This window comes from Alexandromys fortis, unplaced genomic scaffold (assembly GCF_014885135.2).
Source record: "Alexandromys fortis isolate MF-2015 unplaced genomic scaffold, M_Fortis_MF-2015_v1.1 scaffold_84, whole genome shotgun sequence".
NCBI lineage: Eukaryota > Metazoa > Chordata > Mammalia > Rodentia > Cricetidae > Alexandromys > Alexandromys fortis.
The window spans coordinates 5,128,993-5,140,415 of record NW_026068017.1 but is presented as its reverse complement, the minus strand read 5'-3'; the positions used below and the strand labels follow the sequence as shown (position 1 = coordinate 5,140,415).

The 11,423-nt window shown below is 50.4% G+C and overlaps 1 protein-coding gene and 1 non-coding gene across 2 annotated transcripts in view; both read left to right on the top strand.

Moving 5' to 3' along the window:
- Positions 1–6,705, top strand: part of Myh10 (myosin heavy chain 10) — a 123,727-nt gene extending 117,022 nt beyond the window's left edge. The window contains exons 36-42 of the mRNA XM_050162456.1: positions 1,223–1,311; positions 1,962–2,085; positions 2,161–2,369; positions 3,334–3,442; positions 4,323–4,495; positions 5,046–5,881; positions 5,974–6,705. Of these exons, the coding sequence (XP_050018413.1) occupies positions 1,223–1,311; positions 1,962–2,085; positions 2,161–2,369; positions 3,334–3,442; positions 4,323–4,495; positions 5,046–5,190 (849 nt within the window). The 3' untranslated portion in view covers positions 5,191–5,881; positions 5,974–6,705. The remainder of the gene's footprint in view (positions 1–1,222; positions 1,312–1,961; positions 2,086–2,160; positions 2,370–3,333; positions 3,443–4,322; positions 4,496–5,045; positions 5,882–5,973) is intronic.
- A 1,166-nt stretch (positions 6,706–7,871) lies between these two features.
- Positions 7,872–8,024, top strand: LOC126514145 (5.8S ribosomal RNA). Its single transcript, XR_007595506.1, has one exon. It is a non-coding gene; the product is annotated as a 5.8S ribosomal RNA (ribosomal RNA).
- Positions 8,025–11,423: the final 3,399 nt, after the last annotated feature.

Below are 11,423 nucleotides of genomic sequence, written 5' to 3'. Positions count from 1 at the left end.
CCCCCCCCCCCCCCCCCGTGAGAAAGGAGAGCTTGTTATTTGACATAAGCTTTGAGTTAGCCCAACCCAGAGAAGTGTTCTGCTACAGTAAGAGACATGCACTTCATTCAGTTCCCGAGTGGAACATCTGTCTTTTCCTAAGGTGTCCACGAGGAGCATGTAGTACAGAACCCCACCCATGCGATAAGGCACCCTGGAGTGTATTCATCTCTGTACATATTTTCAAATTTTCCTCAAAAGATAGTGACCCAAAATATTGGCATGACAACCGTTCATATGAGAAAACAGCGGTACAGGCGTGCAGCAGCTGGGTGAGAGACTATTAGTCAGGGAGGAGCTGGAGAGAAAAGGAGCTCCCCAGGTGGCAGGGAACTGAAAAACTGGACCAGATGTGGAGCAGAGAACGAGGTTTACCCTGCACGCCAGCTTTCGCTCCTTTCATGGTTTCTCTTTTATTGTCTTCATGTTTCTTTCCCTTGGGTAATTTTTTTCTTTCTGTGAGGTGTGATGTGCTTGCACCAAGGATGAAAGCAGGGTCTCAAGGATGCTAAGCACACACGCTCTCCCACTGAGTGGATGCCCCCTGAGCGTGGGGACCGTGTCTAATACATTCACAAGGACACAAACATCTCTCTCGGATCCTGCTCTTACTCTGTCCCACTAGTTCTGATGCAGTGGCTTCACTGTCACTTAATTCTGTATTTTTTTAAATTTCTATTAATGGTGTCTTTAATCCATTACTTTTTTTTTTTTTTTTTTTTTTTTTTTTTTTTTGTCTTTCGAGACAGGGTTTCTCTGCAGTTTTGGAGCCTGTCCTGGAACTAGCTCTTGTAGACCAGACTGGTCTTGAACTCACAGAGATCCGCCTGCCTCTGCCTCCCGAGTGCTGGGATTAAAGGCGTGCGCCACCACCGCCCGGCCTTTACTTTAAAAGTGTGGCTTCCATTTATTTGTTTTTTAGTTGCTTTCTAGCTCAGCATACCGTGGTTAGTATCTCCAAGGCCTAGAACACGCTGTGACTTGGTGTGGCCAGTGTCTCCTAGGGCTCAGGTGTGTGCTCCACAATAGGAAAGAATGGGCAGGAATGCTGGGCTGTAGCGCACCCTGGTGACGTCCTGTGTGGAGGGTCTGGTAGCACACTGCGTCAGCACCTGTAGACCGCAGTGTGTGGGAAGCATGACGGGAGCACGAGGAGAACTGATGATGATGTAAACTTGTTTAGGAGCTGGCGTCATCTGAGCGAGCCCGCAGACACGCAGAGCAGGAGCGAGATGAACTGGCTGATGAGATCGCCAACAGCGCCTCTGGCAAGTGAGTCTCCGGGCAGCAGGCAGAAGGGACGGGTGTCTAGGAGGCGGTGGCACTCACTCTATCCTCTCCAACCATGGCTCCCTGCCCTCACAAAGGCGGGGACAGTCGCCTGACATGTAAGCGTTGAGTGGGCTTGCTCATCTGTTCCGTTTCCAGTCTAAAAGCATGACCACAGGTCTGGGTAGCCTCAGGCACTGCCCATCACACACAACACATAGGTATGTACACACCTGTGCCAGCCCTGATAGCCTCACACGCAACAGGAATCCACAAACTGCACTTCAAGGCCTCACTTTCAGGTTCATTGGCTTGGCAAGTAGCCTCCTTAGAACCTTCCTCTGGTTTTTGTTTGTTTGTTTGTTGTTAATGATCACTTCTTTCGCCCAGGTAATTTGCTTTCTCCTTGGAGTGCTAGGACATGATGACAGATTGTGCCAGGGCTTACAGTCTCATCTAAGGTCCTGGCTGCATTCTGGAGGCAGAGGAGGCAGCAGGGAAGCCACCACAGTGGCTCAGGGGACAGTGTCAGGTCCAGGAAGACAGATGTGGGCAGGAAGAGAACCGGGTGAGGGTGGAGCTCGTCCCTGGATCAGGGACAGACGCGGGTCACACGGTGTGCTGCTCCGCTGATGCCCCTTCCTTGTGCCTAGGTCTGCCCTGCTGGATGAGAAGCGGCGCCTGGAGGCTCGGATCGCACAGCTGGAAGAGGAGCTGGAGGAGGAGCAGAGCAACATGGAGCTGCTCAATGACCGGTTCCGCAAGACCACGCTGCAGGTGCCAAGCGGCCTGTCCCCGGGAGCAGCTGTGCTGCCTCCACACAGGCTGTCTGAACCCTTTCTCCTCTCCTAGGTGGACACACTGAACACAGAGCTGGCAGCAGAACGCAGCGCCGCCCAGAAGAGCGACAATGCCCGTCAACAGCTGGAACGACAGAACAAGGAGCTGAAGGCCAAGCTGCAGGAGCTAGAAGGGGCTGTCAAGTCCAAGTTCAAGGCTACTATCTCAGCCCTGGAAGCCAAGATTGGGCAGCTGGAGGAGCAGCTTGAGCAGGAAGCCAAGTAAGATGCTTTTGTAGGCCTGACTGCCTCCACTGTCTGCCATGGACTGGCCAGGCCACTTGGTGACAAGGTCCTGTGAGCTGTGAGACAGGTGCTCAGAGGCCAGGGCTCTGCCTGGCCCCTGCGGGAAGCCATCCCATTGCCCCGGGACTTCCCAGCACCACATCGTGGGTGCTCACTTTCCAGCAGATTAGAATTGTGATGTAGCACAAAGCAGGTCCCCCCCATCCGACAGTTCCCACCACATGGTGAAAACTGGGTGTTGCACAGGACAGAATGGGCGGGCAGCTACAGCACTTAGCCTGCCAGAGCTGCAGCAGCCCACAGACCCCCGCCCCGCCCCCTTTGGGGGAAGCATGGGACCCAGAAATGCAGGACTTGTGTTCGAGTCCAGCAGCCTCCCAACCCTGCATTCCCAGAATTGCATTCCTACTGCACTGGGCAGGAGCATCTGCAGGCATGCAGTGAGCCAGGTAAGGCTTTCACTGGCAAGCTTTAACCCCACCAGACCCAGATCCAGTTAGGAGGGAACTTTCCTGTCTGCAGGGATCTCTGTGTTAGTTGTGTGGAGCGTGGGCAGCAGTCCCAGGGAACAGGGTGGGGGTTTGTTTCACTCCTGCATGGAGTGTGGAGTTTGATAATCTCATTAGCTCTAACAGCTCCAGTATTACAGTCGATAGTGAATCAATTCTAAATCTGAGATAATCACTTCATAAATGAGGTTGCTTTTTTTCCTTTGAAGTGATGAACACAAGTCTGTTCACTGTGATTAGGAGGTGCATGGGACACGTGCTGTGTGCACAGAACAGACACCATGTTCAGTGAAAGGAGAGCCTGCTTTGGCTTCTGGGAGTTCTAAAAAGGCATTCCAATATGTATCATTTCCAAAGAGAAAGAATTTCAAAACTAATTCCCTATTTAAAATTAATTTCAAATCTTAAAGCCACTGTGGTAATTCTGACAGGGAACGAGCAGCTGCCAACAAACTAGTCCGACGGACAGAGAAGAAACTGAAGGAAATCTTCATGCAGGTGGAGGATGAGCGGCGACATGCAGATCAGTACAAAGAACAGGTAGGAGAAAGCCAGGTGGGATGGAGGTCACCACCCCGGGAATGCTTCAGCAAACAAGTTAGAACTGAGAAAATGTTTTAGAAAACTCTTGAGTATGGTGTCTGAACTGCCTTGTGACATCCCGTGCTCCCCCCCCCCCCCCCCCCCCCCCCCCCCCCCCCGTAACGATGAGGAAGGAGGCCAGCGAGGCTCTGAGGTGCGAGCCCTGGACTGGATTTTAAAGGAACATTCAGCTTCCTCCACTAAGCTGCTTCACTTCTGACCCTAGAATAATAGTTCTTGGGTACAGTCAGCAGTCAGGACACTGAGTGGAGGGAAATTTGGGGATGTGTGAAGAATGTATGCCCACGTGTGCACACCCTAATACAGATACACAGCACTGAAGTGCTCACCCATACAAGCCTGCAATCCCAGGAGAGATCAAGATCAGGTCAAGACCACCCCTTGCCCCTTGCCTGCAGCCTGTCACCACCACCCCCCCACACACACACCCGCAACCCCGTCTCTCCGTGCATACTGGGTGAAGGAACACCACAGAGGGCCATTGCCTTTGGCCCAGACCCTCAGCTGTACCCATGGGGCACTAACTAGAAGCAGAAGAGCCATTGGTGGGTTAAGAAGTAGGTGCTGCACTCTCCCAGGTGGCTGTGCTTGGGAACGGCCATGCTCCATGAGTGCTCGCCTTGTACACAGCCCATCAGTCACGTGTGGGGGTAGAAAACTAGGTTGTTTCTTGTATAAAAAGTTCCTGAGTGTAGCTTGCTCTGTAAATACTGGCTTTGCTAAGTGAAGGTGAGTGACATCACAAGATGTCACACAGAGCCATGCTGACCCTCCAGGTAGATTCACAGTCTGCCTTTTGTTCATGTACCTCCCCAAGATGGAGAAGGCCAATGCCAGAATGAAGCAGCTTAAACGCCAGCTGGAGGAAGCTGAAGAGGAGGCTACACGTGCCAACGCGTCTCGGCGTAAGCTCCAAAGGGAACTGGATGACGCCACTGAGGCCAATGAGGGTCTAAGCCGTGAGGTCAGCACTCTGAAGAACCGGCTCAGGTAAGTGTTCAGTGACGTGGTGGGCTGCAGGCTTGATCTGGGGAGGCTCCTGTCGATTCCTCGGGAACCTTTGTAGTGGGGAGTGGGAGAAAGGAGGGCAGGCCCGCTCACTGTGAACCAGACCAGTGGAACACTGCAGTCTCTGGTCTGGCTGGCGTCACCCACGGCCTCCACTGCATAGCTCCCAGCGGACCTCACACAGCACTCCTCCTGCTCTGCACGGCAGTGAGGGAGCCCAAAAGCCAGTGAGCCAGCGTAGGCCTCTGTGCGGTGGACAAAGGCTGCTGGTGTGGTCAGTAAACCAAGACTTGGTTTTTTAAAGGACTATAAAATATAAAAACAACGCTTCTTTTGTTTTTTGGCCTTTCAAGGATAGCTGTGGGGAGACGGAGCTCCATCTTAGTCTTCCTTACCTGTCTGTCTAAGGAGGCCTTTCTGAGACCTCCAAGGCTGTGATGCCCCAGGCTGGGGTGGAGAGAGGGTGGAAACTGAGCGTTGTTTGGGGTTGAACAACCCAAGAGCCACATGCTCTTGTGTATTTCTCTCCCAGGCGGGGCGGCCCAATCAGTTTTTCCTCAAGCCGATCTGGCCGGCGCCAGCTGCACATTGAGGGGGCCTCGTTGGAGCTATCAGACGACGACACGGAAAGTAAGACCAGCGATGTCAATGAGACGCAGCCACCCCAATCCGAGTAGACAAAGGAGACTGGAGGTGACACAGAGGACAGGCTGGAACTCCTCAAGCCAATGCTAGTCTGCTTGAGCCCTGCACTCAATGGCAAGCTCCGGGATTCCTCACAGGAAGATCAACTGTGTCTTAAGGCTTTGCGGCCTGTGCAGACTGTATCCTGCTTCAGACTAGGTACAATGGCCCCCTTTTTATATATACACCTCCACCAGACGTGCGTATTAAACAGACTGTCCATCGTTGCATCTATTTTCCATATACTCATCAAGAGACCACTTTATGACACATAAGAGGAGATAACCCTTTCTGAAACAAATTCTAGACCCTCTGTGGCCGTCGCTGGGCCTGGGGCCCCGGTGTTGCTCATTTGCTCTGCATGCTGTTCCTGACATGTACCTTAGTTCTGCGTCCACGTGGCCCTGACCCCTCAACCACATCCAGTCTCTTAGAACGTTGTGGACCTAACCTTCGCTTGTCTCATTTCCTTTGAGTAATGATCACTGTCTCTGTGAGCAAACTGTGAAAGGGGCTTTGGAGGCTTAGGAGGGGTGGGTTGGACTGGGGAAGCAGCATCAATTTGGGGTTATCCTGCCCATGTCCCAAGGGGTGTCCCCACCATCTCATGTGAATAGAGTCTTTGGCCCAGGGCTATCTGCGCACAGAGAGGATGGTGGCCACAACACAGCAAAGGCACCCCAGGTGGCAGCCATCACGTGACTTCCAGGGGGTCTCCTGAAGGGCTATCTGCGCACAGAGAGGATGGTGGCCACAACACAGCAAAGGCACCCCAGGTGGCAGCCATCACGTGACTTCCAGGGGGTCTCCTGAAGTGTCTGGCTTGCTGGGATGAGTGAGCCACTGTGACCCTTGGGATGCTCACAGACGTCCTCTCCAACCAGCCAGACCCTCCTGCTGACCTTACAAATCCAGCCACTGCTTTGAGCCCAAAACGGGAACCTTGGTTTTGTGTTGGAGGTGTGTTCCAAGTTTGTTAATGAGGCTAACGGACCTCAAGAACAGATGCCATCTGCCTGAATGTTGACATCCCAGTGGGTGTGTGATCCTTCATTTTTTCCTTTTCCCTTCCTTTGGACAGTGTTACAATGAACACTTAGCATTCTGTTTTTGGTTGATAGTTGAGCAAACTGACATTACAGAAAGTGCCTTAGACACTACAGTACTAAGACAATGTTAACTATAGGATTTGCCATGTGTTAAGTTTGACTGTGCTTCATATCATGTACCTCTCTAGTAAAGTAGTATAGACAGACATTCAGTGACAGCAAATCAGTGTTAATGACAAATCCCAATCCTTGGCAATGTGCTTGAAAACACAGACCTTTTGGGTTAAAAGCTTTAACATCTTTTAGGAAGAATTTGTCACATGGGTTTGGAATCTCTGACCTCCCCTGTATGGACTGTACTGGCTGTTGACCACCAGACACCTGACTGCAAAGATCTTTTCTTGTACGCCCATATTTCTAGACAATGATTTTTGTAAGACAATAAATTTATTCATTATAGATATTTGCGCCTGCTCTGTTTACTTGGAGGAAAAAGCACCCGTGGAGAACAAACAGACCTCAATAAACAAGAATAATCATGTGAACACGGAATCTGTTTCCTCACCTTCTGTTCTTGCTTTACCATCTGTCACCTGACCGGAGTGGGGGGGTTACACACACCTGATCCATGAACTAAGCCCACCATGTCTCTCAGAAACCAGCAAATGCTTGCAGCGTTTGGATGCCTGCAAGCAGGGAACAATGGAGGAGTGCCTGACCCCACCAGTGAAGACTAAGTCAATGCTTTTAAGGGGTTCTAGAAGTCAGGGACTGCGTGTTTTAGACAAGATGCATGCTAGAAACAGACGGGGGAGGAGTCACTGGCTCCTCACAGGCAGCCTTTCTGGTGTGGACCAACTGGGGAGCACACCAATGTCTTAGTCCCAGCACCAAGTGGACTTCAGTGTAAGCCTAGTAGGCATGCATACCCACTCAGTAAGGTGCGTTTAGGCCTCTTAAACAACATAAGGATGTAGGAATCGGTCCCAACCATGGCAGAAGAAAGGTGAACAGGTTCTGTGGACCACAAAGCCGCTAAGTAGAAGGAACCACACAGATCTCTAAACAATCCCTCACTCTGCAGTTAAATGTAGTCAGAAAAGTCTCTATTGGTGTGGGTATGTACATTGAGTGGATTCCTAGCCTGCTGGCTTGAAGGCACACTTCCATACTCCCCATGCCTGGAACTCAGCTAAGATGTCCTTCTATTGCTCTGATTTGACTGACAGCCTGTTAACCCCAAAGCCAATGCTGCCAAGGGACAGATGTTAAATACAGAAGGAAGAACACTAGAAAGCAAGTCTTCCTCCTCTGGGCTTGCCCCCACCTCCCACATCAAAGCAAACGGCTAGACATTAGACTCTGGGAGAACTGGTGGCTTCTCTTCCCCGAGTCCCAAGAGGTCTTGAGAAGAAAGCCTGTGGCCACCATGGGCATCTGAATTGTATTATATCGCCTATGTGTTATGCCAAGAAGAGCAGAGATCCTTCAACCCCCGTGAGGCTGGAAATTCAGTTTGACTCATTACAGCAATGTGGTCTTCATTTGTTTTCAAAGCAGGCAAATCAGTGAGTGGGTTCTATTCCAACTGACTTGATGTTATGACACCCTTAAAAGATGATATAGACTCTTAGCGGTGGATCACTCGGCTCGTGCGTCGATGAAGAACGCAGCTAGCTGCGAGAATTAATGTGAATTGCAGGACACATTGATCATCGACACTTCGAACGCACTTGCGGCCCTGGGTTCCTCCCGGGGCTACGTAAAAAAAAAAAAAAAAAAAAAGATGATATAACCGGTACAGATCCTAAAATGCCCAGATCTCTTGCAGTGCACAGTCGCTGTCAGTAGGTGGCACTTGGGATGTGTCTGTTGTTGCCTGCCTCATGGTAATAAGGCTCAGCATCAAAATTTGCAGAATGGCTGTCAGCCACTTAGGAGAAAATTCTAGAAGTGACAGGAATGTGCTTTTCAAGAATGCCATATCAACACCACAGCACAAAGGATGATGGGACTGCTTTGGAAAGCATGGAAAGGGCAGCTCTAGGTCAAATGGACAGTTCAGAAGGCAGGCTCAGTCAAGTTCTAGGCGTCCTCATGGTATCTGAGCCGGTGTGCTGGGACATGCCTTTAGCCCCAGCTAGGGATGCTAGAGCTATGGACCTAGAGAACCCATCTCAAATACACATCTGCTGGAAGACAGTCAAAGCTTTCAGTGATAGGAAAAATCTAAGTGGGGGCTGGAGAGACAGCTCACTCATTAAGAACGCTGGCCACACTTCCAGAAGACCCAGGTTCAATTCCCAGCACCCACATGGTGGCTCACAGCCATCTGCAACTCCACATTCACGGGGTCTGACAACTGGCCTCCGAGGTCACTAGGCCTGCACACACACACAGGCTGCCACATTGTTTCTGGTGGTTCAGAAGACAAGGGGTCATCTTCTAACTACCAGTGGCTCGGGTTCTGCACAACACATTGCCCTCCTCCTGAGTCCAGGGCTGGGGACACCTGGGAAGCTGTGTCTGGGTGGCTACTAGGCAGATCAGAGCAGCCACGTTCTTCCTCTCAGCACAGGTCTCAGGCCAACATGCACAGGAAAAGAAAACTGGTGTTATTGTTTTGATTTTTCTTTAATTTGGGCAACTTTAGAGGCAATTTTAAAATCTGAAGGGTAAGCCACCAGCACACTTTCCATCACTTGATTTTCCTTTTTAAACTTTAGCTGCGCTTGGTGTCACTACTGTCTGTGCTCTCCTGGCATCTCAGCACTGCAAGGCCGCACTGCTCTATAATGCTAAGCCACCCTGATCATCCCCTGCCACCAGACACTGATGTTTATCGATTTCTTGGGGTACTATCCCAAAAGCAAGCTTTTATAGCTATCACACTGTCCACCCAGATTACAACATGGAGAACATAATGAAATTAGTGACTTTAAAGTACACGTCTTCCCCCTGAACAGTGAAATCAATATTCTAACATCAGAATTTTCCTATCAGAAACTTGATAAACAGGTGTTTCCTAGCTCCATCCTGTAGTGCACTGAGCAGCAGGGCCCAGCCACTGAGCCTCACTGAAGTGTATCACTCAGGCCCACACTGCCAGCCTAAGTAAGTGAGCCCCGCCCTCCTTCCAGGCATCCACCCATGACCACAATCCAGGCAGGATTCTACGTACTGCATGTTAGTGGAGATGACAGTATGACACCTGCTTACAGAGCTCCCGGTCAGTGAAACGCTAAGCTTCGTTCCGGTGGGTCACATCTGCCTCAGGGAAAAGCTAGCAGAATTCCTGTGGGTGCAGACGGACAGCAGGACAAAGAATCATAAAACAGCACAAATCCCATCTGGTCCCCAGCACAACACTAACAAATTTGTTTTTTGTTTTCACATTTGCCTTTTTAAGCCAGGCACATACAGAAATTTCAGGAGGAACACCCAGGTCCATACTAACAGTGAGTTGCGAGGCCTCCAGTTTGGGAAGAGAGCACAGATAATGGCCCCATTTCCAATCCTGGCCTTGCTCTGAGCTGTCCCTTCTGCAAACGGGGGTCTGGGAGTGGCTACCCTGTGCTCACTTATGCAGTCCCCTGGCCTCACACATTAGGTTTCAGGCTCTGAGCCAAGAAGTGGACATTTGGGGAGGCCAAATCAGCACTTCAAAAGGGAAGGCTGTCACAGACCCAGCGCAGGGATTTCCCAACCCTGATTATTCAACAATGGCTGGGCCACAAGGAAAGCGGGGACTCTGGGCAACCTTTAGAGCAGTGGTCCTCAACCTGTGGGTTGCAATCCCTCGAGGTCACAAATATCGGATTGTTTACATTACAATTCATAACAAGTAGCAACGAAAATAATTTTAGAAAAAAAAAAAAGAAAATAATTTTAGAGTTGGGGTGACCACAATATGAGAAACTATTAAAGGGTCACAGCGTTAGGAAGGTTGAGAACCACTGCTTCTGGAGAGTCAAAACTTAGGCCAGCAAGGACAAAGTACCCGAAGCATTCATTTCGGAGAGCGCTAAGGACGATCAGCCAGTGTCCTCATGGGGTCATGGGAAGAGGGCTCCCCACCAGGAGCCAGGAAATGTAACACATACTGCAGCCGAAGCAGCGTAGCATCCCATCCCCGTGACAACAGCAATAGACAGCAGTCTAGATAAGCCCAAGGGTACAAAGCCTCAGAACATCTGAGAAATCCCTGGGAGCCAGAGATGAGGACTTAGCTTCACCCTTGCATCCACAAAGGTCTGCTAACTGTTCAACCTCTGACCTAATCCAATCCTCCCAAAAGCAGTTTAGCAAGAAGCTGAAGGCTGTACAGACCGTCCACCACTCAGGGCAGTCAGTGAGATGGTACAGACAATCTTCCACCACTTAGAGCAACTGGGAGACAGTACAGACTGTTTTCCACCATTCACACACAACCGCAGGTGCCTCTTGATGTCAGTTTGTGACAAAATCTCCAAGAACAGACTTCTTGTCAACAGAGTAAGTTTGAAGGCTCATCTTACTTAAACGTTTCCTGTTCACTTAGGGATCTGACGCCCTTAACTTCCATTCACCTGGGGTTTTTTTTGCTATTGTTTGGTTTTATTTTTTGAGGTGGGGATGGAGACAGGGTCTCTACGTAGTTCTGGCTGTGCACACCAGGCTGGCCTCCAATCGAACTCAGATCCACCTCCCTCCATCAGCATACTTGTGGTCTTAAGTTATGAAGTTCCCTGTGTTTGTGCTGCTGTAAGCAGGCAGCTCAGGAAACAATGCACACTGGCCCCATTTTGCAGTTTCCTCAACATGGCACCTGGAACTTTTCTCAACCGCTAACATCAACCCAAGGAAGGAAGTGTGAGAGAAGCCCATGTCCATGAAATTTCTCTAATCCCAGCACTTGTGGCACACACTGTTGTATGCAGTACAACTGGGGACGAGCTCCTGGGCCCAGGTAGGTACTCCATCTACCCTGTTCTGTCCTCTCTGCTATCCTGAGGGGTCCGGAGCACTCCCAAGCTACCCGCGGAAATGGTGCACTACTAGAAATGTGCACGAGTAAGGCATCTGTGGCCGCAGTCTTCTCATTTCACACCTGTTCGCATCACACATCCCACGTGGAAGAAGAGACACTGAACTGCCTTTGTATTCTCATAGCACAGCAAGAACCAAATAAAGAAAAC